The sequence below is a fragment of the Drosophila montana genome, unplaced genomic scaffold (genome assembly GCF_035044405.1).
Source record: "Drosophila montana isolate Dmon_TW-CO22-7 unplaced genomic scaffold, ASM3504440v1 contig_3543_1, whole genome shotgun sequence".
Lineage (NCBI taxonomy): Eukaryota > Metazoa > Arthropoda > Insecta > Diptera > Drosophilidae > Drosophila > Drosophila montana.
In genome coordinates this window covers 145,581-170,631 of record NW_026998424.1, presented here as the reverse complement: position 1 = coordinate 170,631, position 25,051 = coordinate 145,581, and the positions used below count along the sequence as shown (strand labels likewise).

Genomic DNA, 25,051 nt, shown 5'->3' with positions numbered 1-25,051 from the left:
ATGAATTATAATATGTAATTTATGTTAATTTCACTTTGTACTCAGAAAAAAATGTTATGTTAAAAGGGTAATTAGCGTTGGTTTAAATCGAAAAACTTTCGAAAGGCACGACTCTGCTCTACGGTAAGAACATCTGGCTTTATTTGTACCTATTTAAGGTACAAATTGGCAAATATTTGATATGTGTCTATATCTGCAAATCAGCACAGTATTTATGCAGATATGTATCTTGAGTTTTTACTTGTATTCTGTGCATTTTTATCATCATAAGTAAGTTCTTATTTCCAGTTCGGGAGCGCTCCAGCAGAAAAGTAAAGCAAAGGTACTTTGCAAGAAACGGCAACTAAGCGCTATCCGCAGACTAATTTTACAGAAAAGTTTCTTGAGTTCCGTGCTCATCAGCGAACTATTAAAATTAGCAAATTTTAGTGCAGCTTTATTTATATTGTACCTAAAGTTAGCAGGTGCATGGCATATTAACCCGTACCCTTCATATTGTAAACGCAATATGACCCCAAAGAAAATGTACCCAAATATAAAAAGATAATATTTGTTTGGATTACAAAGATTTATTTGTATTGAACGAATTTAAATTATTTATTATTATGAATTTATAGAGACGATGTGTTGTTTTATTTGAAGTCTGTTAAACAATGTAAAATTTATCACAGTTTATAATCTTAAGTTCTAAGTTTAAATGTGCCTGTTTATAAAAGAAGCTGTCCCTAATAATGCTTACTTCAGATATAGTTTAAGACAATGCACGGCTTTTATTAAGTTGTAATTGTAGTTTGTATGGTACATCTGTACCAATGTGGTATATATTATCATTAATTAATTGTTAAATATTACACAATCCATTACGTTGTTGTTGCACGAGCCCAGAAAAATGATAATCTGCGTATGTACATAGATTCAATGGATATCAGTTTTTATAGATATTGCAAATGGGAAAGGGTCTTACCTAAATTATAATATGTACATATGTTTACACATACATATGTATATTGCAAATACATAAGGTCTTTGTCCAGCTCTCTCTCTAGACAGGCGTCAGGCTAAACGAAATTTGTTTACATGTATCTTTGTTGTACTTGTGCATAGATTATTTTGAGTAAGTGTACCTCTTGAATAGCGGCTTGAACATGTTCTCTGCCCGCTGCAAATGTGGCGAGGAGGAGCTGCTGCTGCTGCTGCCGCTGCTGCTGAACTCATCTCTGTTGTGGTTCGACGGGTAGTCGTATTCGTTGAGGCGAGTGGAAAAGTTCATGGGGTAATTGCAGCCGGGATTGTAGCTATTACTGCTGCGACAGGTAGCGGTCATAGGGATTTGCGAAGCGGTAGGCAGCAGACTCAAAGCTCCGCTCAAGACCTTCATATTCGGCGGAGTTTGGGGTGGAGTATCGGGTTGGGCTTCGGGAAACCCCATCGCCATCGCCCGCTGACTCGCTGTGGATTGAGACAGCTGCTGCTGTGGATGTGACTGACGAATTACTGGGAATTGCGGCTGGGCCGACGACTCGGCCAGACCCAGGCCCAGGCCCAAGCCCAATCTCATTGCCTCGCTCGGATTTGGGTTTACCGTAGTAGGGATGGTAGGCGTATGCGTGCCGTTGGAGCTGCTGCTGCTGCTGTGCAGCAGCGGATTGGACTGGCCACTGTTGTATTGGGCACTGTTCGTGCTCGTAGTATGGAGCTGCTGCGTCGTAGCCCCTAGAAAACCCCCGTAGGCCGTGGTATGCGCCCTTACATAGGGCGCTCCGTTGAACAGGTGGCTGCCCATCGCCAGCGGTTGTTGCTCTTGCTGCTGCTGCTGCTGCTGCTGCTGCTGGTGCACCTGGGACGTGCCCATCCCCAAGCCTGTCTCCTGTTGGGACTGCGGATGCAGATGACGCTGCGCCTGCAGCTGCTGTTGCTGCATTAATTGCCCTTGGCCCATGCATGCTGGGGGTGGGGTCTTGCAGGCAACTGTGTCGGCCAAGCTCCAGATTTTGGGCTTCGTAGCTGGAATCGGCACACCACAGTCCCGGCCTAGCTGGTTTTTTGAATCGCTGTGTTCACCATGCTTGCTGCTGGCCATGGCCAGGCCGCTGTCGCCCGCATGAAAGGCTGCCGGCAGCACCGTCTGTTGCGGTTGGTAATAGGCGGGATGCTGATGATGGTGATGATGGTACGGATTGTAGGCAGCCGGATGGCCACTGCCGCTGCCGCCGTGGTATCCGCCCGAAGGATAGCCAAAGCCGGCACGCAGTATATTCGCCTGGCCCAGGCTCTTCTGATCCTCGTCGATCAGCTCCTCATCGTCTTTGGCAACATCTGCGAATGAAATGGAAGAGCAAAGCTCAGCTATTAGAACTGCCTTGAATACCTGCGCCTCGGTTTGGTGAGGGACTACCTTTTGCCAAGCTGCCGCCATGCGAGTCCTTGCTGGACTCCACATCATCCTTGTCCTTATCATCGTCCGATACCAACGCATCGTCATCGTCATCGGTGCGATTCTTTGGCTCCCAGGTCATCTTGTTCTCTTTCTTAAGGCGCCGACGCGCGTTCGCAAACCAAGTCGAGACCTGGGTGAGCGTCATCTTTGTGATAATCGCCAGCATGATCTTCTCACCTTTGGTGGGATACGGATTCTTCTTGTGCTCATTCAGCCACGCCTTCAGCGTGGCCGTGGATTCGCGCGTGGCGTTCTTTCGACGCGCCGCCAAATCGTAGCTGGCCCCATAACTGTGAATGCGAGACAAACTGGTTAGACTAATGGTCAAGGCATGTCATTTTTTTATTAGAAATACAACTACACTGCGCTACAAGGAAACATGAAAATTCATTAAAAATGCGAACAATTTAAATTGATGCTTTCATATTGCCACCCACAACGGCCACACCTCCAGTGTAGTACAACGTCAAAATATTGTAAAACATAGTTGTGAAACAGCGCACAGCAACAACAGCAACAACAACAACAACAACAACAACAAAAACAAAACTCAACAATAACGAGGACGAGGACGACAACGCCATAAGCGTATAGTCAGCTGTGGGTTTGGGCTTGCAACTGAGAGCCAGAGCAGGAGTCGGAGCAGGAGCAGGAGCAGGAGCAGGAGTCGGAGCCCTAGTCCGAGCCCAGGCGGCGTTATTGCGTTTGCATTTTTATCCTGCTGTCCGGCGCAAACCCCTTCGCACTAAAGCTCTACTAGCTAAATTAAGCCCTCCCCGTCCATGCGTATATCCTGTTGCAACTCATCTCTGTGCAGCAGCTCGTCGCACATTTCACTTTCGTGCTGCTGCTAGACCCATCTTCAACGTTCCCTTTTTGTTACCCCCGCTCAACAGCAATTTCTTTTTTTTATTTTTTTAAGTTTTTCATGGGATTTTTATGGTGCCGCAGAATCAACAGTTTGTGCGGTGAATTTTACAACAAGATAAAGAACGAAACGAAACTGTGCGCTGCGCCCGGCTCGGAAGTTGCGGACTCGTTGGTGTCGTTGCTCCTGCCCCATTTGCTATTCCTTTTCTGTTTGTTTTTTTTTTATGGAGCTTTCGCAATGTTGCTTCGACTCTAAAAAGCGCCTGATTTTTATGCAGCGTTGAAGTTGATGTTTGAGTTTTTGCTATTATTGTCTGGCACAAGGACGTTGGGCATTCACAAAATTTGTTCTCTCTTCCAAACCATTGTACTTATAAGTAGCCTGCAAGGATAGCACAAGCTGAAGACTGAATAAAGTTCTAAAGAAAAAAAAACAATGTTGCGCTTAAAGCTATCGATTTGTTGCACTTGGTTGAGATACAAATGCAATCCAATTAAATTCCTATTCAAAGTTTCCAACTCACAAACTTTGTGAAAACGTAAAGAATATTTACGGCGAATGTTTATTGATTTTGCTATAGTTTTTCGTGTCTTATGCCTAAAGCTCACTTAGACCTTTTTGCCTTGCTTTTCCTCGAGCGATTAAAATCCATATCCTGATTTTACAAAATCATGACAAGTTCCTAACTCCTTAGTAAATGGTTATCAAAAGACTTAAAGCTCACAAAACTTGGTCGAAATCGATTTTTAACAAAAATATGATTTTTTCTGATAAAGTTTAAGTTGCCTCTATGAATTTTACAATTATTACACGTTTAAGGTGTTGCATTAATTCAGTTTCTTAAAGCAAGAAAGAAGCATTTGAGTTTAAGGATATATGACAATATTCAGCAAATATGTATATTGGCAGCATATAAAAATTATGGAAGCACAGCGAAGCTTCAAATGTGAAGTTTGGGTGCATTGAAAAATAGTTTTTCTTGTAGAAAACCGATTCCTTACTGATTGTTCCAAAACAAGCTATACATATGCTACATAGGCTTGATGTTGATAATGTTTCGACTATAAACATGAAAATTATTGACGACTCGAACCTTGATACAGATCAGTAATATATGTATACATACATACATAGGCAAGTGCAAAAACTTCAAAAGCAAGCTATTTAACATTCGGTTTTTGTTGTTGCTCATGTTGTTGTTTTATTGCCTTTACAATTTGCTTAAGCATCTTATGAACGTTAAAACAAATGTTACGATTTCAGTAATTTGGTGCACGAAACATCAGAGCGCACATCAGAGCCGGCGATTAAATCCCGCCGTATTATTATCGCGTAGGCTGACCGCTATTGTTGCCAATGCGGCGGATGCAGCCACAACTACATATGTACAGGTGTGTACATGTGTGCATGCATGCATGCGCATGTATGGATGTATGCGTTTGTTTAGTGCGCTTTTGTTCTCTAATGTTTTACAATTTGGCGAGCACAACCGTTCATTTGTTGCTAATTGCCACGCATTCTATTTTTACAGTGTACAAACGTTCTATACATGTAAGCGTATGTGTGTTAGTGTGTGTGCCTTTAAGCCTGACTGTGAGTCTGCGAACTGCGGCTGGCCATATAATCTTGTTAACAAATCGAATTCTTGTTCACACAAAAACAATAACTGCCTGAACTGAGGCGCCCGTGTCCGAGTCCCGGCCACGTCGGCGACGATTATAAATTTTTATATACAGATATGTGCGCACATATGTGCATATATATAGTATATGTTAAGTCAGCATATGACTGAACATGCAATTTAGTTTTAGTTCGCAATTATAATTACATACTCATGTTTGTTGTTGCTGTTGTCGTTGTTGTTGTTATTATCTGTTAGTAGCAATTTACAGCAGTGAACACACATTTTAAACAAATAATGCCTAGCACGACAAGTGACATTGGCTCCAGTTGAGCGAGAAGCAGGCATGAACATGCCAACGTCACGTTGACAAACCCAACAATTGTGCCGGCCATCAGCAACCACTTTATGCCAACCTCGAAACCAACCCCCTCCATCCAGCCACCCACATACCGTCTGCCCACTTTCGTGGCTCGAACTCCCGGTCTGGCACTCTCTCACACTCTCTGGCCAATCTGTGACAAAGCGCAACGGTCCGTTCTTCTTTTAAATGTCTCTGTCAACGTGTGTACTCTCGCTCAATATGGCGGCCAACATGGCGTTCATTTACTCACACCTTTATACTCTTGCCACTACCTAGCTGTTGCACTCCCAGTCTCAGTCTCAGTCCCAGTCTCGGTCCCAGTCAAAGTGCCAGTGCCAGTGCCAGTGCCAGTTCCAGTCTCAGTTCCACTGCCCAGTCCCGCAGCTAGCTCGATTTCATGGGCTTTCTGCACGCAATGCACACTCAACTGGGGCTCCCCCCTCACACACTTAGACCATGCACGTCCAGCGCCCGTCCTCCAACGTCCGTCGTCCAACGGGGAAGCCGCAGCCGTCGCGACGGCAGTTGCAGTTGCATGTCCGACGACTGTCCGCTTCTCGTATCCGTGTCAATTCTGCTGCTGGTGCGTGTGCATTATGTGTATGTGTGTATCCAACGATACATATATAAGAATATAATGCATGCATACAAACACCTACACACACACACACACACACACATAATTATATGTACGCATGTGTGTGTAGAGCTCACTGTGGCGTGCAATTAACTGCGATTATTTTCGCCGCAATCATAAATAAATAATTTCGCGCGCTCCAGCAAATTTTCACAATTCAAATTTTATTATCGCCTCTGTCTGGATGCCTGTCCCTGTCCCTGTCCTCGTCCCAGAGGGCAGCGCAATTAAATTCAAATCAATTTTAAGTACTCACAAATATTCTACAATTAATTATGGGCGCACAATTGCTTTTGATTGGCCCCCCCCCAATTTCTTCTTTCTTTTTTTATTAAAAATCACGAAAATGAATGGCTGAACATTAAATACTTAGAAATGCTTTTAAACAAAATCTCCTTATTCAAACGATTGTTTTTTATGATTTGATACAGTTTTGGGGATAAGTAAGGAAAATTGAGAGGCTTGGCCAAGATATCTTGAAACAAAACATATTTTACACACCTTTCTTTCTTTCTGTACAGCTTTATAGTTGTCTGATCTGGCCCATTTCGATATATTAGCAGACCTATGCATGGTTTCATAACAATAGCTTTAAAAACGATTTGGCTTTATCAACTTGGCTGTCCATAAAAATCAGGAATTCATAAATATATATATTTCATGGGGTCGGAGACATCTCCTTCTGAGCCTTACACAAATCGTGACAAAATTAGAATATCCTCTACAAGGAAAAAGCGACATATACCCTGTCAGGGTATACTACCACGGTACACTCTATATACATAAGCGACAAAATGAATATGGTACAAAGTTGAGCAGTGTGTTGCCACGAAGTTTAAGGATCGAATCCTTAAGAGTATACAATAGAACTTACCCATAAGCAGACATTGGATCATAGGAGTAATAGCCAGTTGTGGGCTGAAGTCCTGCTGAGGTCCAGGCGCCCATTTCAGTGCCAGTCGCCGAGTCCTTCAAGCCGTACGGATTACTCTGAAATGATTAAAAACAAAAACAAAACTATGTAAAATCAAAGCTTGACTAAAACTTATTTATAGAAAAGCAGCTAAAACTATAATAATTTACAAAATCAATTCTGTTTTTGTTTTTTGTTGGTTTTTTTTCTGGTCGACCTTAATGTGATGCCAGATTCATAAGCGCTAAGCAAAATGATTTTCCCACAGTATCCAAAAGTTGACGATTTTGTTAACATGGAATTTATAATTTGGCAACATATTTTGCCATGAAACAAGCGAACGCTGACGTTGACCATATTTTATAGTCAGACAGAATGATGTGTATCCAAAAACATAATTTAGACCAACAACTCAAACAACTGTTCACAAAACAAACAAACAAGCAAATATACAAAAAAAAATATACAAAAATCAAAAATTAAATAAGCAGGAACGCCGATTATTGTCGTTATGAATGCGACACTCTTAATTTTAATATCGGATGGCCGCCGCATGACCTTAGCTGGATTTTGGGCGACTGCGATTTATGCCCTCCCCAAAAAAAGAAGAGAGAAAAAAAAAAGAAACGACAGCCGGATTTATGAGCGACAACTATTGGCCAGGTTGCCGGCGGCTTGGGCAGTCTAGCGGCCAATCTGGTTGGCCGACTCGAGTCGCGAGTTTAGCTTTTGTGTGCGGCTCTTGATTTATGAAACGGCATTAACATTTTTAATTGCTTAACATCATGTATGCCATTGTTTATTAATTTTTTAACTCGCCTTTGCCGCCGCCGCCGATCGCGAGTGACAAATATATTTATCAAAATGCCATTTGATCGACGGAAAAGAAGGAAAACAGGGAAACAGGTATCGGACATGATATCGCCGAACTCCATCTCAACATGTTTCATATCAAACGAAGGCCGACCCAAACATGAACTCTGATTTACGTGATTGTGCCGGGTGCAGCAATTGAACAAAAGTCAGCATAGATCTTCAGCTATTTAACTAGAAGACCTCAATATTTAGCACCCCCAGCAGCTGACTATCTCACTCTCTCTTCCTATAGCCGTCTCCCTCTCACTATCTCCCGCTCACCCACCTGGGCATGGAGCGTACAAAATGACGAGCAGCGACTTCTTATCGCACCGAATGTGCGAACGCGAGCGAACAGCCCATGATATTTTCTTAATTAAAAGCAGACTCGGATAAGAGCGAACCGCGCTCAGGTGCATGCGACAACAACGCCAGCGAGTAGATCGGGAGCATGAGCATGAGGAACGTGAACGATTCACTTTGAATTTCCTGTTCTTGTAAATAACAATTTAACATGACACATTGCTGGCTGCTGTCGCCGTTCCATGCTATTAATTCCCTGCCCCTTTTTTGGACTTTCTCAGTTTCTCTCGTCGCTTGCGATACCCAAACTTTCCGAACCTCAAAGTTAGGTATTATTTACTTATCAATTATGGCAAGGAATTACGTTTGTCTTAAGTATAAACACAAAACTAAGAGAGAGAATTTTCTGCTTTAATACTTTTTCTTGATATTTTTTCTCAGTGCGCGGCATTGAAATAAATTTAAAGAAATAAAGAATTAAACCCTTGAGACAAATTCATAAGGAATTTATTATGCACGTGAATATATACAGATGCACATATATGCATGTACTTTTAGACCATTAATTTCATTTGGAATTAAAACAGATTTTTTATACTTATTTATGAAAATAACACCTAAGAAAAATATGGACTTTCTCCTAAAATATATATTTATATATACATACATTCATAAAATACATATACATATTTGCTAAAGCCAATTAAATTCTCCTCACTTATCTATGCGCTTTCACGCTGCGCCGACCTGCCCCCTTATGCGCATATTACTTTCCTTCATATACATATATTGTCTCGCCTCTATTGCACAAAAGAATAACTCATGTTTTTAGTTGTCTTTTTATATATATATATATATATAGTCTTCACGGGCTTCGATTCCTAACCTTAGCGCTCAGCGTCTGACGCCTCGCCTGCCAAAAAAAATACATATGACAACATTCTAGTTGACAAACGAAAAGAAAAAGCGAACCTGAACATGTCCAAAAAACCGACTACTGCTCTGAACATATTACTTCCTGTGTTAAATGAAAAGCGCTTTTCAATTTTCGTACATTTTGTGAATAGATTTCTAATAAAATAGCTTATATTAAAATGTAGTGTTTTATGCAAAAACTATTTAGAGACATGAACTAACTGATTGGCCTATTAATTGGCAGCATGTAGTTCGCTTCAAAGGGCAAATATTTATGTTGTTTGTTTGTGCTACCTTCAACTAAACGTGTATGCCTCGTATTGCCTGTCACCCCATGCCCATGCCCGTCCAGCTCAAGCTCCTATATGTCATCTAGTATGTCATTTAAAACTGTGTGCATGTTGGCCGTGTACATTTCTGTGGTCACTTAGAAAATACAAAGGGCACAGCCACACAAATGAGTGTGTGTTGCTGTGTTCGTGTGTGTTCGTGTGAATGAGATGCATACAAAAGCATAAGCTCGATTAGCCCACACATACAAATACACGGCAAGCTTCATCTGGGAGTGTAATTGAGGCCATGGGGCAATATGTTTTGTTTCCAATGATTTTGCCTTTCGTTGTGCAAAGTATCGAATATCACAATGGTAGTCAGCACCAGAGAGAGAGATGGACAGGGTGTGTGAGAAAGAGAGAGAGCGGCAGAGAAAAAGAGAGAGAGGGAGATAGAGAGAGAGGAATAAACTCTGATACAACTACAAGCTTGAGCTGGAGCTGGAGCTGGAGCTGGAGAGCTGCTTTGGCAACGACTAAATGAGGTTTGACTGAGCTTCAGTCAGCCATAATGATAATTCGATTTAGTCGACTACATTGACAAGCCGTTGTTGTCCACGTTCCCTGCTCCTGCCCTCCAGACCCTGATCCCTGCCCGAGCCCGTGCTGTCCAACTTGTTGTCTATGTCTTTGGCCATGTCTGCGCTGGGACAAAATGCCGCTGACTACACAATTAAAGTCATATGTGGAGATAATCCATTTAGCCGTCTTGGCTTTCACTTACCAGCGGCGAGTAGAAGGCGGAGCTGTCTACGCCGATGCTCTGGTAGGGGTTCTGATCCGTCGATGGATATGGGGAGCCGTAGACACCAACACTGGCCGCCGGCAGGCGCGAGTAGCTGGATAGCGCCAGACGTGCCGAGTCATATTGACAGGAGCAGACCGTCTGGCCAGAGACTGGATCGGTCATAATAGGACGACCGTTCTCGCAGCATGAGCTGCCCGTTGTAGGCGTCGTGCCCACGGCGCTGCTGTCCAGGGAGCCACCGGGCATCGCATCAGGGCCAGAGACAGCGCCAGCCGCCACAGTTGACCCCGTGGCCGCGTTTGAGTTCTGTGAAAGCGCGTCTGGACTAAGAGCGCCCGTTGAGGCATCACCGGCAACGCCGGCCCCGGCGCCCGCCACCACCGAAACGCCAACTCCGCCAGGCTGTTGACTCGCCTGACAGTCGGCACCACCCGTGGGGCTCAGTGCCGGCGCGTTTGTCATCACCAATGAAGACGCGTTCACGTTCGCGGCTGCGTCTTCAGGTGTCTGCGTCACATTCGGTGGTAAGAGCTGCAAAATACCAAAAAGATTGAGAAGCTTGAGATTGAGCAGACGAGCATATTAAAACCCAGGCACAACATGCGCATACGCAATATACTAAATATGTGTGTCCCATTCCCATTATCTTTGCACCACTTCATTTCGTAGCGAGCCGCACCACGGAAGCAGTCCTAAAGACTTGATTTAAAGTGGAAAAATTGTCACCCTCTTCAGATTCAGATTCAGATTCGGATTTCTCAGCTGAATGAATGGCTGACTGGCCCGATAATATAATCAACAGATTCAAATGAATATACCTTTTTATCAATTACTTATGGCTTGTATTCGAATATAAGTCCAGCTATCGCCACTGGTTTACATAATTAATGAATGTTGTATCTAAATCGAATCGCATCGAATCGATTCGAATTTAATTTTCAATTTCCAAACACAAACACAAAAAAATGCATCGTGATAAGCAGCCGAGTCTACTAAATGACAGTCGAATGACCGCTTATTCTGTGCACTTCAAATGATTTCTGAGAGGCTTGATAACTTTTTATTACTTGCCAGATATCAATTATCATAATTAAAAATATTAATTTGAAAAATATACTTTTACGCATATACAACATGTTTAACAAGCTGATAAGCGGGAAGAGCTTGTTAAATAAATATTGAAAAATTAAAAAATATTTATGTATTCAACTTGCATTGACAGCCAAAAATGTTATATATTTACTTAGCTTTAGTTTTAAGCAAGGGAACATTTTTAACTTGAACTGAACTCGAATAAAAATTTTTAAAATATTTTAAATTTCTAATTTCGCAGATAGATAGACGAAGGTATTTTAAGTATTATTTAAGCAATAGGAACATATTTATTTTTAACTTGGATCAGGTTCATTCAGTTCAAAAACTAACTAACTAATAACCCGTACTAAAAGCCAAATCCTTTCTTTAAAATTCTTTTTCTATATAATTTTCATATAATATATACGAGAGCAAAACAAGATTCGGTTTTAACATGTGTTCTTAGAACGCTCGATGAATACGCATGATATGTGTGTTTTCCAGCGGATTTCTTGTACTATTTTGCAATTGGCGCTAGGTTCCAGTTCATCGAACGACCGTCAGAGAGTTCATAAATATTGATGCACGTGTAATGGACCGGTCGTAGCTATGTATATTCAGTCAGAGAGAGACGTGGTTGTCATAGCTTCTTGAGTGCAATGGAGGAACTGGTCGTCGTAGGCTTAATTTGAAAAATCGACAGACAGGGCCCATTACACGATGGCAACGATAACATGTAAGCGAATATGGTGTTAACACACACAATCAGCGCCAGAGGCAATTGGAGTACAGAAGCTGTGCGCGGCTTCGTAATCCTGCAACCGATTAATCGCGGTACGCCATATTTGCAACATCGCTGGCAACCCATTGACGAACTGCTGTAATGTCGGCTACATCAATTACCCGGCAAATCGATTTAAAGTGCAGCAGCAGCCGCAGCAGCTAAATTTAAGAGTTGATGTTCTCCATCTTGAAGCGTTTCGCCAATGGCATGCGCCAGCCGCTTGGCCGTTTGGCGGCCACGGCAATTAATATGCAAAATGCGCCAAGCCCAGGACCAGACCCAGTATCAGTCCCAGAGCCAGAGCCAGACCCAAGCCCGGACCCATGCTCTGTGCAGACAGCCCAAGATGCCAGAAATCAATGAGGGTGTGGCAGGCAACGCTTACAGGCTAAAGAAGAAGAGCAGCTTCGCCTCTACATGCAATCCGAATGCTTCTGAAAATTGCCGCGGGACAATCTGCGAAACGAGCCCGAAACGTTGGTCTGCTTCAATTTTTCAAGAGTGTTTCTCTCTGTCCGGCTGCCTTTTTGCGAAAAATAATTCGATAAACCTATAATTAAGTTGAATACTTTGCTGATGGACAGCTACAAATTGATCGAATGCCGTCCATCGTCGTTGTTGTTGTTGTTGTTGTTGTTGTTGCTGTTGTTGACTTCAACTTGGCTATCAGACTGCAGACTGCAGACACTAGCCCAAAGGTCATATATACGCCTCTTGGTTACAGCTCCCGTTGAAGGCTACCCTCGGTCTGTGCCCAGCTCAAACTCATAATTATCTGGGAATCATTAACATAATCTGTCGATTGTTGCTGCACCCCAAAATGTCTGACTGCATGTTTCTTAATTTGCACACATATCAAAGTTTTTAAATACCCATTCAGCACCAGAAATAACTTTAAGATATATATGCTAAACTTTAAAAATTCACCATAAAATAAACATATTTTCATAAATTCAGAAAAGTTTCTTGTTTGACACAAGTAGAGTGCTCTAGCCGGGAGTAACAGACTTGAAGATACCCTTAGCCTAGCTCCATGCTGCATACGTTCACGCATAAATACACGCATGCTGTATTTATTTGCTTCTTCTTTCCTCTACCCCACACCTTATATGGGAAATGCATTCCCTGCTAACTTCGGAGCCTATAGTCCGATCTTTTTGAAGTTTTTGTGACTTAAATAAAGCATTGAAAAGTGCGTATATACCAAATCCCAAGGTTCTGTTTTTTTATTATTTTTTTTTTGGGGTGATTTTCAAATTTGGGGTGATTGGTTGTGCATACCTTAAATTGTTTTATTCTCTATATACATATTTATCTATATATCCAGGAGAAATTGTTTCCTACCTGTTCAAAGAATTACGAATAATTTGTATAGGTATTAAGACGAATTAACTTGGACCCCTTTTAAATGCGAATTTTCTAATTTTAAGTCAATTTGAGGTAGTATTTTTCCGATTATGATATAAACTCTTGTGACACAAGCTGTACAACAAAGAAGAACACACACTCAAAGCTGATAATAATCCAAAATCAAGCAATATTTTTTTTTTTATACATTAGAAATTTCGATGGAAGCTATGAGAAATATATAAAAATATGACTCATGCCCCGCCGCGCAGCAATCATAACTGAATTTCGAGGTCGACATCGTCTGACTGTATATCAAAGAACAACCATTAATCAAATTTCAACAAATGATTGATTCAACTTTTTTTGTCGCGCTTTTTAATTAGTGAAAAATAAATATATGTGTACACGAGTAAAAAAAAAAACAAAAAAGAAAAAACATAAAAAAATGTGAATTAAAAAAGGTGGAAACCCATAAAGGACCTCAACCAGCCAGCCAATCTGCACTCTGCGTTCCCATGAAGCGTCAGAGGGCTCTCTCACACAAACAGAATATGAGAATTATGACAACTGATCTGATAGGCGACACCATATAGGGAGTTCTATGCGAATGGCAGATTCCGCCGCACCGTGCCCGAATGCATTATTCATGATGAGCGCATCCAATGGTCAAGAGTGCTGCGTAAAAAGGAAGCTGAAGCTGAGAAGGAAGCGCCAGCCTGGCCATGTGAACAGCACGCTCATGGACAACGTCGACTCGGTCAGGACAGGCAGCCACGCAGCCAGGCAGTCAGCCAGTCAGGCAGGCAGTCGGGCATATACAAGGCAGACCCTGGCTCTGATAAGATCGCAGCGGCGGCCTTGCTGGCCATGTGTGCACTACTACCAATTTCTTTGAATCGCAAAAGCGCAGAGAGCTCAATGATCTAATCTCCGACTTGCATCTGCGTCTACGGCGAGGCTCCAGTGCAAAACGGGAATGGCCCAGCTCCTCCGCCTCCTGCTCCACTTCCGCTGCTGCGGCAGATAACCAGGCTGATAGTGGGAACTGCAAGCGCCACATGAGCGTTGCTCACCGGGACCAGTAGCAGACCAGTGGAATGGGAATGCAGTCCCAATGTAAAGTAGATCACATCGTGGGGCCGCCTTGTCGCCGAGTTCTACATTTTTGCTCAGCCTTTAAGTCATCGCTGCGATCTGTCTGTTGGATCTGTGCACCGATCGTTTGGCTTGAACGTCTGATGTTGGACCTCCGGTAGCCGCTGCCACTGCCGCCACTGATTCCGCTATCGGTGTGGCAGCATCTGGGCCCGGCGAGCTGCTGGGCCTGCGCAGGCTTTCATTGACTGCCTGCTCACGTACGTCGTGAGCGCATGCGCAGGCGCATTCCCAGAGCCTGCTCTGAGCTGTCACTTTACGGTTATAAATTTTATGATTTACGATCGTAGCAATTGAATTTTATTGACTTTTCAACAGTTTCACATGCTCAACTGCTTGTCCAGCCAGAGTGTGTGTGTGCGTGAGTGTGTGCGTGTGTGTGCGCGTGTACGTGTGCTTGCCACCTCCCACTCTCACCTGGCCCCCTTCTTTCCAGTTAATTCTGCAGCATCTTCAGCTTGCCACTTGTCTTGTGAGCTTTGGTTAAGCCAATTGGTCGGGGAAGGGTAAGGCATGGGAATGAAAAAGCCTTTCAATTCGAAAACTTAACTAATAGCTAATCATTTATCTGCTCATTTTCAGGGAATGTGTAAAACTAGTGAGAGAGAAAGAATTTATCCTAAGAATAATAATTTAAGCTAGATCTAGGAATTTCTTGTACTTATTTTCAGAACAATATTTCCCAAACTCTTTACTATACGCTGAAAACTTATCATTATAATATTTTATTTATCTTATTTGTCTGCAGTTTATAAGGATTTATATATGTTTTTTGTTTTGGTTTTCGGAAATTTAATGACCCACCTGTGATGCCGACGGAAAACCGCCATATCCAAATTGTGTATAGGCGGCCATTGCCAATTAAACTTCGGCTTAATTGAGCTGTATTTCTTGTTTTTTTTTTAGTTTCAATTAACAGTTATTATGTACTATAATTGTATGTATTGGAGCACCAGAGTTGTTGCTCGAATCAAATGTGATTCGACAAGGGAGTTCAGTTCGATTCGATGGGCGATCTCTTTAAGTTTCTGCCCAATAGCTTTTAGTACGTTGCACGGTGACAATTTTACCGTTGGGGAATCACGCATAAACAAAATTGAAAACACGAGCTCAGTTCACAATCACCGACCGAGCGACAGACCAGAATCAACATTGGGATTATTGAGCGTAGCGGCGACTGACGACAACAATACCGACATAAACATAACCATAACAATTGCAACGCTTATCCGCACACAGACAGACGCACAAATACAGATACAGATACAGATACACAACTACAGCAACAGCTACAGATACAGATACAAATTTTAGATGCACGCAAACGCAAAAGCATACGCAAAACGAAACGTAGACCGGAGTCAGCGACGGCGACGACGACGGCGACGGTTGCGCGCTCCAGATGTTCACCAATGTACGTTCGAACACGAACTGGTTGCGGATGGTTACTCACAACCGGCACGAGAGCTGCTAATACGAATGCCGTTGCTCAGCGCACTCGCATTCCGTTGCAATCGGGCCCGTGCAGTGCGAGAGCGAGACAACGCTATGCGCTCTCTCTCGGACGCACTCCAACTAGAATGGAAATGGACTTGTTTAGAGGCAGGCTGGAAGTGTGCGACGGCGACGGGCGACGGTCGACGCTCGACAGTCCACGTTCGACGTTCGACGGCAACGCCCTCCGAGCCGTGCTACTGGCGGTGGTGGTGTCGACTATATCGTTCCAATGCACACACACGCACACGCACCAACACACAGGCACACACACACGAGCGCTCGCCCGCTTCTCCGCCCAAGCCAGGAGAGAAAACAAACACGGCAACGGCTGCCTGGAAGTGCGACACCTCACCACCAATCAGAGCGTTCCATGACGTCAGGCAGTTCTCTGTTGTTCAATCGCTTCCTCCATTGACAGGTGCGACTTTTATTAGCAGCAGCTACTATTTGAGCCAAACAAAAGAAAGCAAAAACGAAATGGAAATACGACCATTAATTACTTCTTATTTGGACGTTTTCCCGTGGGCTGGGGTAGTGTTTCCATATTGGGCACGCCCATTTGTTTTGTTTGGCTAGTCGCTGATGTTTGTTTACCTTTCGGCCGAGCGACTTTCTGCCGAATCTCATTCAACATGAATGATCGTGACGTAGCAACAACAAAATAATATAAAAAAAAAAGACAACAAAACAAAAAAAAATAGGTTGGCCTATATTTTTAGATAAGTGCTGTTAAAAGAGATAAGCAGCAGTTGTACAGTGCACTACCTTTTGCTTTATTGCTAAACTAAGTGAAAAGTTAATATATCAAACAGAAATTGACTTTTATAAAAGTTTTTTAATATGATGAGTTATTTGCCCATAAATTATTTATGTGTAGTTAGTATTTAATAAAAAACTTACAATTTAGGTATACGTTAGTCTAAATTAGTTAAGAATATCGAATAAAATACTACAAAATTCCATTTAAAATTTGATGTTCTGCTAAAATTATTAATATGTTCAAATATTTAGAAAATGTTCCTACGTATTTCGCATGGCCTACATTACCCTTTGCTCCCAAAGATAATCTGTTTAACTTTCCGCTTTATATAAATTCCAGCTAAATTAATCCTCTTAAATACTTAACCTGAATCGCATAATATCGGATTTATACATATATTTATATATATATATATATGTATATAATTGCATAACTAACATATAATACATTTCAATTCACGTTTTTGTTTATTTTATCTAAGCTCACGCGCAGTTAACCATGGTGAAATACATTAAATTAAATTATATTTTAGTCTCTAATCTAAAAATATTTTCAAAAATATTGAAAGCCATTGTGCCATATTTTTATTCAAATTCGCCATTAATTTTCTTTTGACATATTTAAACGAAATAATAAATTTTCGTTTTAATTGCATTGAGGAAACAGAAATGTATTTTTTACCTTGGCTCATACAGACTGTTTTTCATGAAAATATATATATTTATATCATATATATATCATATATCGAAGAATGGCAGCTTTTTCTGCTCTTATTTAATAAGATATTTACAAATAGTAGAAAAGTAAGTACAATTAATAAAACAGTGTTTTCAACGCAAATATATGTTTAACACCGTTTCTTAATATAAGATTCAAGTTAGGCTTTAATATTATTATTTCGGTATATTATTGCATAAATATTAGTGTACTTTATTAACACATTAACATTGTATTATTACATATTTTAATCTACATACTTTTTGCTAAATGGATCAGTTTATATGCTCTCGAAAATCATGGTATTTAAGCTGCATTCGAAGTACCTAATTAGACATAATATCTAATCTATTAACATAGTTTAAATAGTGTTTATCTTATCTACGAGAATGTAACATACATACAATTCTCCTACACGTTATTTTGGGTCTCGTTTCGTCGCAGACTTTAAACCAGAGCCAATTAGCTAATAGGAACCACTTTTACCTTGCAAATGTACTTTAAAGTTTCATGCCAAAGTGCCAAAAGTTTTTGATCTCTTGCTATATTGAATTCTCTAAGGAACTTAGTGAGTTTTATATTCGAAATCAGATGCATCTGAGATTTAATGAAATTTTGAAAAATGTTGCACTTAAACGAACTTACCGCAGAGCAGCATATAGCATATTCGAAATATATATTTTTACGAGCTGCTTTTTATAGGGCGACAGCAAGAAAGCGAACTAAAACACATACACAGCGGACGCATGAAGAGCGTATTCACTGTATTTGTGTGATGTGGTGTGGTCGAGTCCACTGCGAGGTGAGGTGAAGCTCGTGTTGTTTTGTTTACTTTTTATGATAATGTAATAAAAGCGAATTAACCTATAAAACCAAAAAGTGTGCCTGACATGATGGAATTGCGCCATAAGGTATGGGCGTGTCCTTGCCAAGCGCAAGATATATGGTTGTAACAAATACATACAAGGCGCAAGCACCACCCAAAGCCAACGAGACACAAAGCAAGAAGTACAACTGACTACGACACGCCGAACGTTAAATACGCTTAGAAATGCTTTTACACCGAGGCTGATGATAAAGTAGTTTGATTTGATGTGGGGTTTGCAGTTATGTGAGAGGATAAGTCGGGCAATTGGAGAGTCTACACTAGATATCATAAAAAAGTGAATGTTTGCCATATTACTATTCTTGATAAGATTTTCCTCATATTGAAGAAACGTAGTAAACCTCTTAAGTGTCAAGTTTAGTCCAGATATCTTGAGAAACATAAAAGTTTGTCATACAAAAACTGAATTTTCGATCGATCATGTCCATGGCAGATATATGATAAAGAGGTCTGTTGAAAGACGGATCTATGCACAGTTTTACTGTGAACCAAGTTTGTATAGAAACAGACACGTATATATATGTATATATCTTGTGTGATTCGGTAAATTATAATACCTTTTTTAAGGGCATAAAAAGCGCGCAACAGTATGTTGGCTTAAAGCAGCAAATGACCAAAAACAATTCGCGTAAACAAATTTAAAGGGATGCGAAGGAAAAATCGCGAAGTGGAACGAGATGGAGGTGAGCGCCAGCAAAAGCCACTTCAAAGTGTCCCTCTGGGTGTTAAGTACAATATTTGCTCTGTTGCGCGTTTTACGAGCTGCACTTTTTGCCAACAACGGGCAGCGGGCGGCGGACGGACGGGCGCTGAGTCAAATGCAATCAATCAATGGGTCAGCATGACGGTACGACGACGAGTGCCAGCCACATGGGGCGTTTCCATTTGCGGCCGCCACATTGACCACCCTTGGTGCGCCATGGGTAAAGGGATGGTGGGGAGGGGGGGGGGGGGTGGGGGAGGCAGGGCACAAAACTCCTGACTACCAGGCTGGCTCAATCAAGAGGCATCTCGGTAACGCCAAGAGTTGTTGCCGTTTGTAGTTCCACTTTACAAATCAGTTTGCCGCCACTTAAACCTATTTTGACAATTGAGCTGTCCGACCGACTGTCACGCTGACAGCGTTCACTTTTCGCGCCACTCGAGTTGCATAAATGTCATCCAGATGCACGCGGTGGTGGCCTGCCACGCCACTCTCTCCCCTAGCCGCACCCCTCTCAGCCATTAGCCGGCTGAGGGACGCGCATTTTATGCCGTTTTAATTGCAACATCTGTCACTGCGGTTTATGCATATATCAATTTCAAAATAGCTGCCAAATGGTTACGGCAATGATTCGAGAGCCCGTAGCCAAAAACCCAAACCCAAACCCAAATCCAGATTCAAACTCGAACCCGAACCCAAGCCCTAAAAATTGTAGCAAAAAGTACCACCATGCAAAATGAATTATTTTTATTTTCATTTTTATTATTCTCGCTTGCAAACTCAGGCGACAAAACTGTCACAACACTCGCTGCTGACACGACTGCCAGATGAAGACGAGGGCAGTGGCAGTAGCTGTGGCAGTGGCAGTAGCTGTGGCAGTAACAGTCGCAGTAGCTGTGGATGGGGCACGCACTATGCGACCATTGTTTTTGGCATTGTTGCAGTTGATGTTGCTGTTGTTGTTGCTTTTGTTTTTGTTGTCATTGTCAGCAGGCCCGACTTTAATGGATGTCAGAATACATAAAAATTGTCAAAGGGAAATATCGCAATGTTACATAATTGATTTCCATTACACAATGCCAAATGTTTATATTGAAGTACTTAACTGGTATCCATAAAATTGCACACTATTAAATAAACATTCAAATCGATCATGTTGCCCTAAAAACACTTTTTAGATCAACCAACGATTTTTGGAGCTTAAAATGAATCCTCAAAAGCAATTTGGTAATTGCTTGGCCCTTTAGAACTTTATCTCAATTAGGGTAAGGGTTTATTTACATTAGAGTCCTGAAATATGTTACTTTCTTTGAGTACGACTTGTGTCCTTCGCTTCTGAAGCTGACTTCACAAGATACTTTAAAAATTGTAAACACTTTTTTTCGGGACACTGAAAATTCCATTCAATTAACACATTTGTTATATATGTTTTCGTTGACACACACAGAGTCACTTTAAAAGACCTGTGTAAAAATTAATAAGAGACATGATTCACACATTTAGTAAAATCCACCACCTTAGGTGAAATTTAATTTAATTCATAAGATATTAAAGCTTATTGTGAATAGAAAATCCACATTGAGATCGGAAAGTGCACAGAAAGGTGTTATATGCAGGTTTTTGCGTCTTAGCCCTTTTTGAAGATATTTATGAGAATGCATTTGAAAAGTTTTTCACGCCTTTCGCAATACCCGCTGATTTAAAACGCAAATTCATGCTAGAGCGGGAAAAGTGCCATTTTCAAAATTTCACGGTCGGAATATGCTGTAAAGTTCTTAGTACAATTTTATAGAATATTATAACTTGGCCCGTGCCAAGCCAGGATATGTACATACATACAATAAATCAAAGTTTAAATCTGTTGCGCCTAATATAAAACATATTTAACATTTGGGAATAAATAAAAACGATGCTAAAGGCAAAACACATCAGAGTCATGAATGTTTGGGTAGAAGGTGGTTTTATTATCCATTTTAAAATTCTATATAAGATATACATATAACTAACCCCACATCATTTTCATACAAACATACCTTTCCGATTAAAAGTTGACCTGCTAAAATAGATATTTTTAATTGACAATCTAATAGCCGCATCATAAGGCCCATTTTCGCATTCGACTGCAATTCAAAACACGAAATGATAATCGGCTGCAAGTGCAAAGGACATACAAACATTTAATGTATTTGCCGGGCTCGTGTTTAGATGTAATTGGGAAATTCTTTTAAGCGCTTTGCCAAACAATGCCTTCTGCCGGGTTCGGGGTGGGGGCAGGACGAGACCGAATAATGCTGAGCCGCTTCGGCTGTGGATTGCTAAATGAGTTTGTCAATCAAAATGCAAATGTCAGTAGGAAAGTGACATAATCCCACTTGGGAGCTGAGCTAAGCCGAGCGAAACGAGCCGAAATCCCGGTGCGAGTTAAACCGTTTGACCGCAGCCGCCGAAGGCAGCCGTTCCACAGGCATCTGAGTGAGTTCCCGGTCTCGATTTTGGATGTGGGCCGCTACGGAAATAACAGCATATGACGAGGCCGGCGACGACACTTTGACGTGTGAGTGCCGCCAAAGCGAGAGAGTGAGAGAGGTAGATAGAGTGAGTGCGACGGGGATGACAGCGACTACTGCAAGTGCGACAGTGCGGAGCGGCGGGGGTGTTAAATTGCAATAATCGGCTCTTGAGCTCAGCGGACGCAGCGACAACGTTTATGTTTTATGTGCTCATTTATAATGCGCACTGCTCATTTGGTAATGGTTCGATAATGAGATGGCAGGAGAGTACTTAAAAGGCTGCCAAGGACTGGCACAATCCCAGGCCCTGGATGGAAAACCGGACATCTGTTTGATGCTTGTGTGTGCAAACACACACAGGCCGCGGCATACTCAGTCCAACTCCCAACACTTGTCCAGGTTGAGCCACAATAAATCTCAAACACTTTTCAAAAACCTTGTGACAGCTGTGGCCGATCTTAACGTACGATCCGTTTGGCTGGGAGGGCGGTGGCTGAGGAAAGACTTGGCCAGCAACTTCGATAAGCTCGCATGTAACTTTAGGCGCCACTCGCCGGGGGTCAACAGGGACCCATTGGAGACAGGCAACAAAATCAAAAAAAAAAAAAACAATTAAGAGTACTCCAGACAAAAATGCCCGACAAGGAGATACCCTCGAATCGAGAGCTAAACTGCTGTACCCCTAAAAGTGGAAGTGGGAGGTATCTTAAAGGAAAATATTCTGGATCTGTGCATGCTTTATAATTTGTGTCTCTTATAAGTTCCGAGATATGATAACAATCGTATCGTATCGATATCGTAGAAGCGGGACGAGATATCGATTATTGAAAAGGAACTCAACATTTGTATGTACTAGGAAGACGAACGTTCCACATTTTAAAGCCGTAGCTTATATAAACTCTGAGTCAGATAGACAGACTTGACTAGATCGAGTCAAGCTGTTGTTCCTGATCAAGAATATATACACTTTATGGACACAAAAAGGCCTCCTTCTCTCTGTTATATTGATCTGCACACAACCATTATACCCTTTTTGCCCAATGTGTTCAGGGTATGAAAATAAGAAGCTCAAGTGGGAAAGAAAAGAGGAAACATCTAAACAACTAGCCAGCCACGACTTCGATGTGACTGAAATAGATAGACCTAGTCGTAGACCCGCAACAGACGCAGTCAGTGTCAGTCGCCAGTTGGCAAAAAAAAAAAAAACCAAATACAAAAAGAGGAAAAAAAAGAGTCATAAAAGTGAATAAGCCCATTCCCAATTGCCAATTATACTGCAGCAGCCCCACCATGACAAGACAAACGTTCCAGCTATCGACGATCGGAGCTGTTGTCAGGCATTCGGCATAGACGCCATAGACCGGACCAGAGCTAAGGTTGGGGCAGCGGTTAGCAGGGGGGTTTTTCACTCACAGGAGCTTCACGACGGATTCCATTGCTCGCCTTCCAACCAGCTTGTCTTCGCATACAAAGATTTCCCTCGAGCTGGCAACGGCTTCAGTCGTTCAAATTCTCTGAGAGTCGTGGCACAAAACGCCTCTAGCTATTTTATATAATATATTTCATTTAATTTGCGGCGCTTATCAGGCGCCAGCTCCAGAGACAATCGGTGACAATGGCTCAATCGTACTACAAATGAATGCCAACGTTCGTGCGATTGGTAACAAACACAAAGCCAGACAGACACACATAGATATTTACACACACATTCGACTCCGTGTCAAAACGATTGTTTGCTTTACAGATACAGCCTTGATTATATGTATTTATATATTTTAAAATGCAATGGTCCTGAATATATCACGTATATATAATTATATATATACATATATCATGTATATATAATTTGAAGAACATAGTTTAGGTTTAAGGAATAGATCGTATAGGGTTGAATCGTGGTGTTATATGCACCAGTATTTATACAAATTATATTTTAAGAGATTAAAAATTTTCGTTGAAAAAATTTTTTTTTAGCAATAGAACTTCTGAACTTATACAAAGATGTTATTGTAGTGGGATATGTACTCAAAGCTTAGGTTTATTCTTTGTGTGGACTATAGATAATAGGAAAACGATATAATAATGGCAAAAAGCAGCTTAGTCTCTGAGACACATCACTTGAAAGCAAGTATGAAGTTATAATCCGTATTAAAAAGATTCAAAAGTGAATAATAAATTTAGCAGAAACTCTGCTGTCCGTCAAGACCTTTGTATTGCAATGAGTAGTTTTCCTGTTCTTTTTATAAGTGAATCTTCCTTCTAAGTAATTTTAATTATCTCAAATAACAAAATATATTTATTATTTAGAGAGACTTAAAACGAACTTATTCGAATTCTCTTTTGACCATTCCTGAAAGGGGCAGCAAATTGCTTCAACCTTAATCTTTTAAGAGTTAGTATCACGAAATTGAACCTCCGTTCACACTTACTTCCATTCTCAATTGCTCCCTTCACGTCCTACAAATCGCCTTTCTCTGCGATTTTCAAGACCTCAAAGAGCCCTGAGTTAAATATCAATTTGGTAATGCTTCAAAAGTGATTATTTAAAAGACTACGCTGTAAAATCAGTTAGTATGTAACATTTTAGTAAGTCTTAGTACAACCCAGGCAAAAATAGAGTGTCTCCTGGTCATAAATACTCGACCCGTCTCTGTTTGGCTTAAATTTATATACTTTTAGCCATTAAAAAAGCCAAATTAACTTTATGTCTTGAAATGTTGTAGGAGACGTATGTGGTTTCGAACGAAATTATACAGTTTGTAATTGCAATATGCAAATGAATATTCGTTTGTCGACTTCAAGGCATATTGGGCCACTGGGTGGGCGCAGTCAGACGACAACAACAACAACTACAACAACAACCACACACAGCTTGACATTTGAAACTTGAAATGTAAGTGAAAGATACAATCCCAATCTGTGTATCCAGATACGCCATTGTCGTTCTCATCGACGTCGAAGCCACAGAGACATGGTGCACAGACATTGCCAACATCAGCCGGCCTAGACTTGAACAAACTAAGCTCCTAACTGTGATGATTCCCCTGCCAAGCCGGAGACTACTCGCATGTGCACATGATAAATGACGGCCTTTCGACAATTCCCTTCGCAATCGCATTTGGCAAATCGAAAATGAAATTAACACTTTTCTCTCATATAGCCCGCAAGTACGTAACATTACCATTCACAGATTTCCACTTGCCACCCACAAAACAAACTGTTCGGGTGCTTAATCTCATTCTGCGATGCTACTGACAGTATCTTTGTCGACATCGGTTGCGGTCAAATTGAAATTTAAACAATTTGTACGTCTTTGTCTGATAAAACTGGCATCTTTCTAAATGCCGCACAACAAGAGAAATTGCTATTGTATTTAACATTGCGTGGTATAGCTAAATGTAGAGAATAAATCAATGTAAAGTCGAAATGTACAGGGTATACGAGTTACGAAGGAAGTTACAAAATGTTATCGCATTGGGCAGATTCGGTTTTTGAATTCGTCACGATTATATTCTTATAGCCTTTCGAGGGACCTGAATTTGTCCGATTTGTGTAGTATTAATCTTAATTTTTAATATATTTTCTTAGTAAGCATTTTAAAATAATTTGTATATTTATA

The 25,051-nt window shown here is 41.3% G+C and overlaps 1 protein-coding gene across 3 annotated transcripts in view; it reads right to left on the bottom strand.

Moving 5' to 3' along the window:
- Positions 1-745: 745 nt before the first annotated feature.
- ara (araucan) overlaps positions 746-25,051 on the bottom strand; it is a 37,292-nt gene continuing 12,986 nt past the window's right edge. The window contains exons 1-7 of one of the 3 annotated variants that reach the window (XM_064692320.1): positions 15,164-15,801; positions 9,973-10,527; positions 6,805-6,920; positions 2,396-2,727; positions 1,125-2,316; positions 965-1,058; positions 746-897 (exon numbers count right to left, since the gene is read on the bottom strand). In XM_064692320.1, coding sequence (XP_064548390.1) covers positions 1,043-1,058; positions 1,125-2,316; positions 2,396-2,727; positions 6,805-6,920; positions 9,973-10,527; positions 15,164-15,214 — 2,262 coding nt within the window. In that variant the 5' untranslated portion in view covers positions 15,215-15,801 and the 3' untranslated portion in view covers positions 746-897; positions 965-1,042. Of the gene's footprint in view, positions 898-964; positions 1,059-1,124; positions 2,317-2,395; positions 2,728-6,804; positions 6,921-9,972; positions 10,528-15,163; positions 15,802-25,051 lie in introns of those variants that run through there. The other 2 variants (XM_064692321.1, XM_064692322.1) reach the window with 2 other exon arrangements.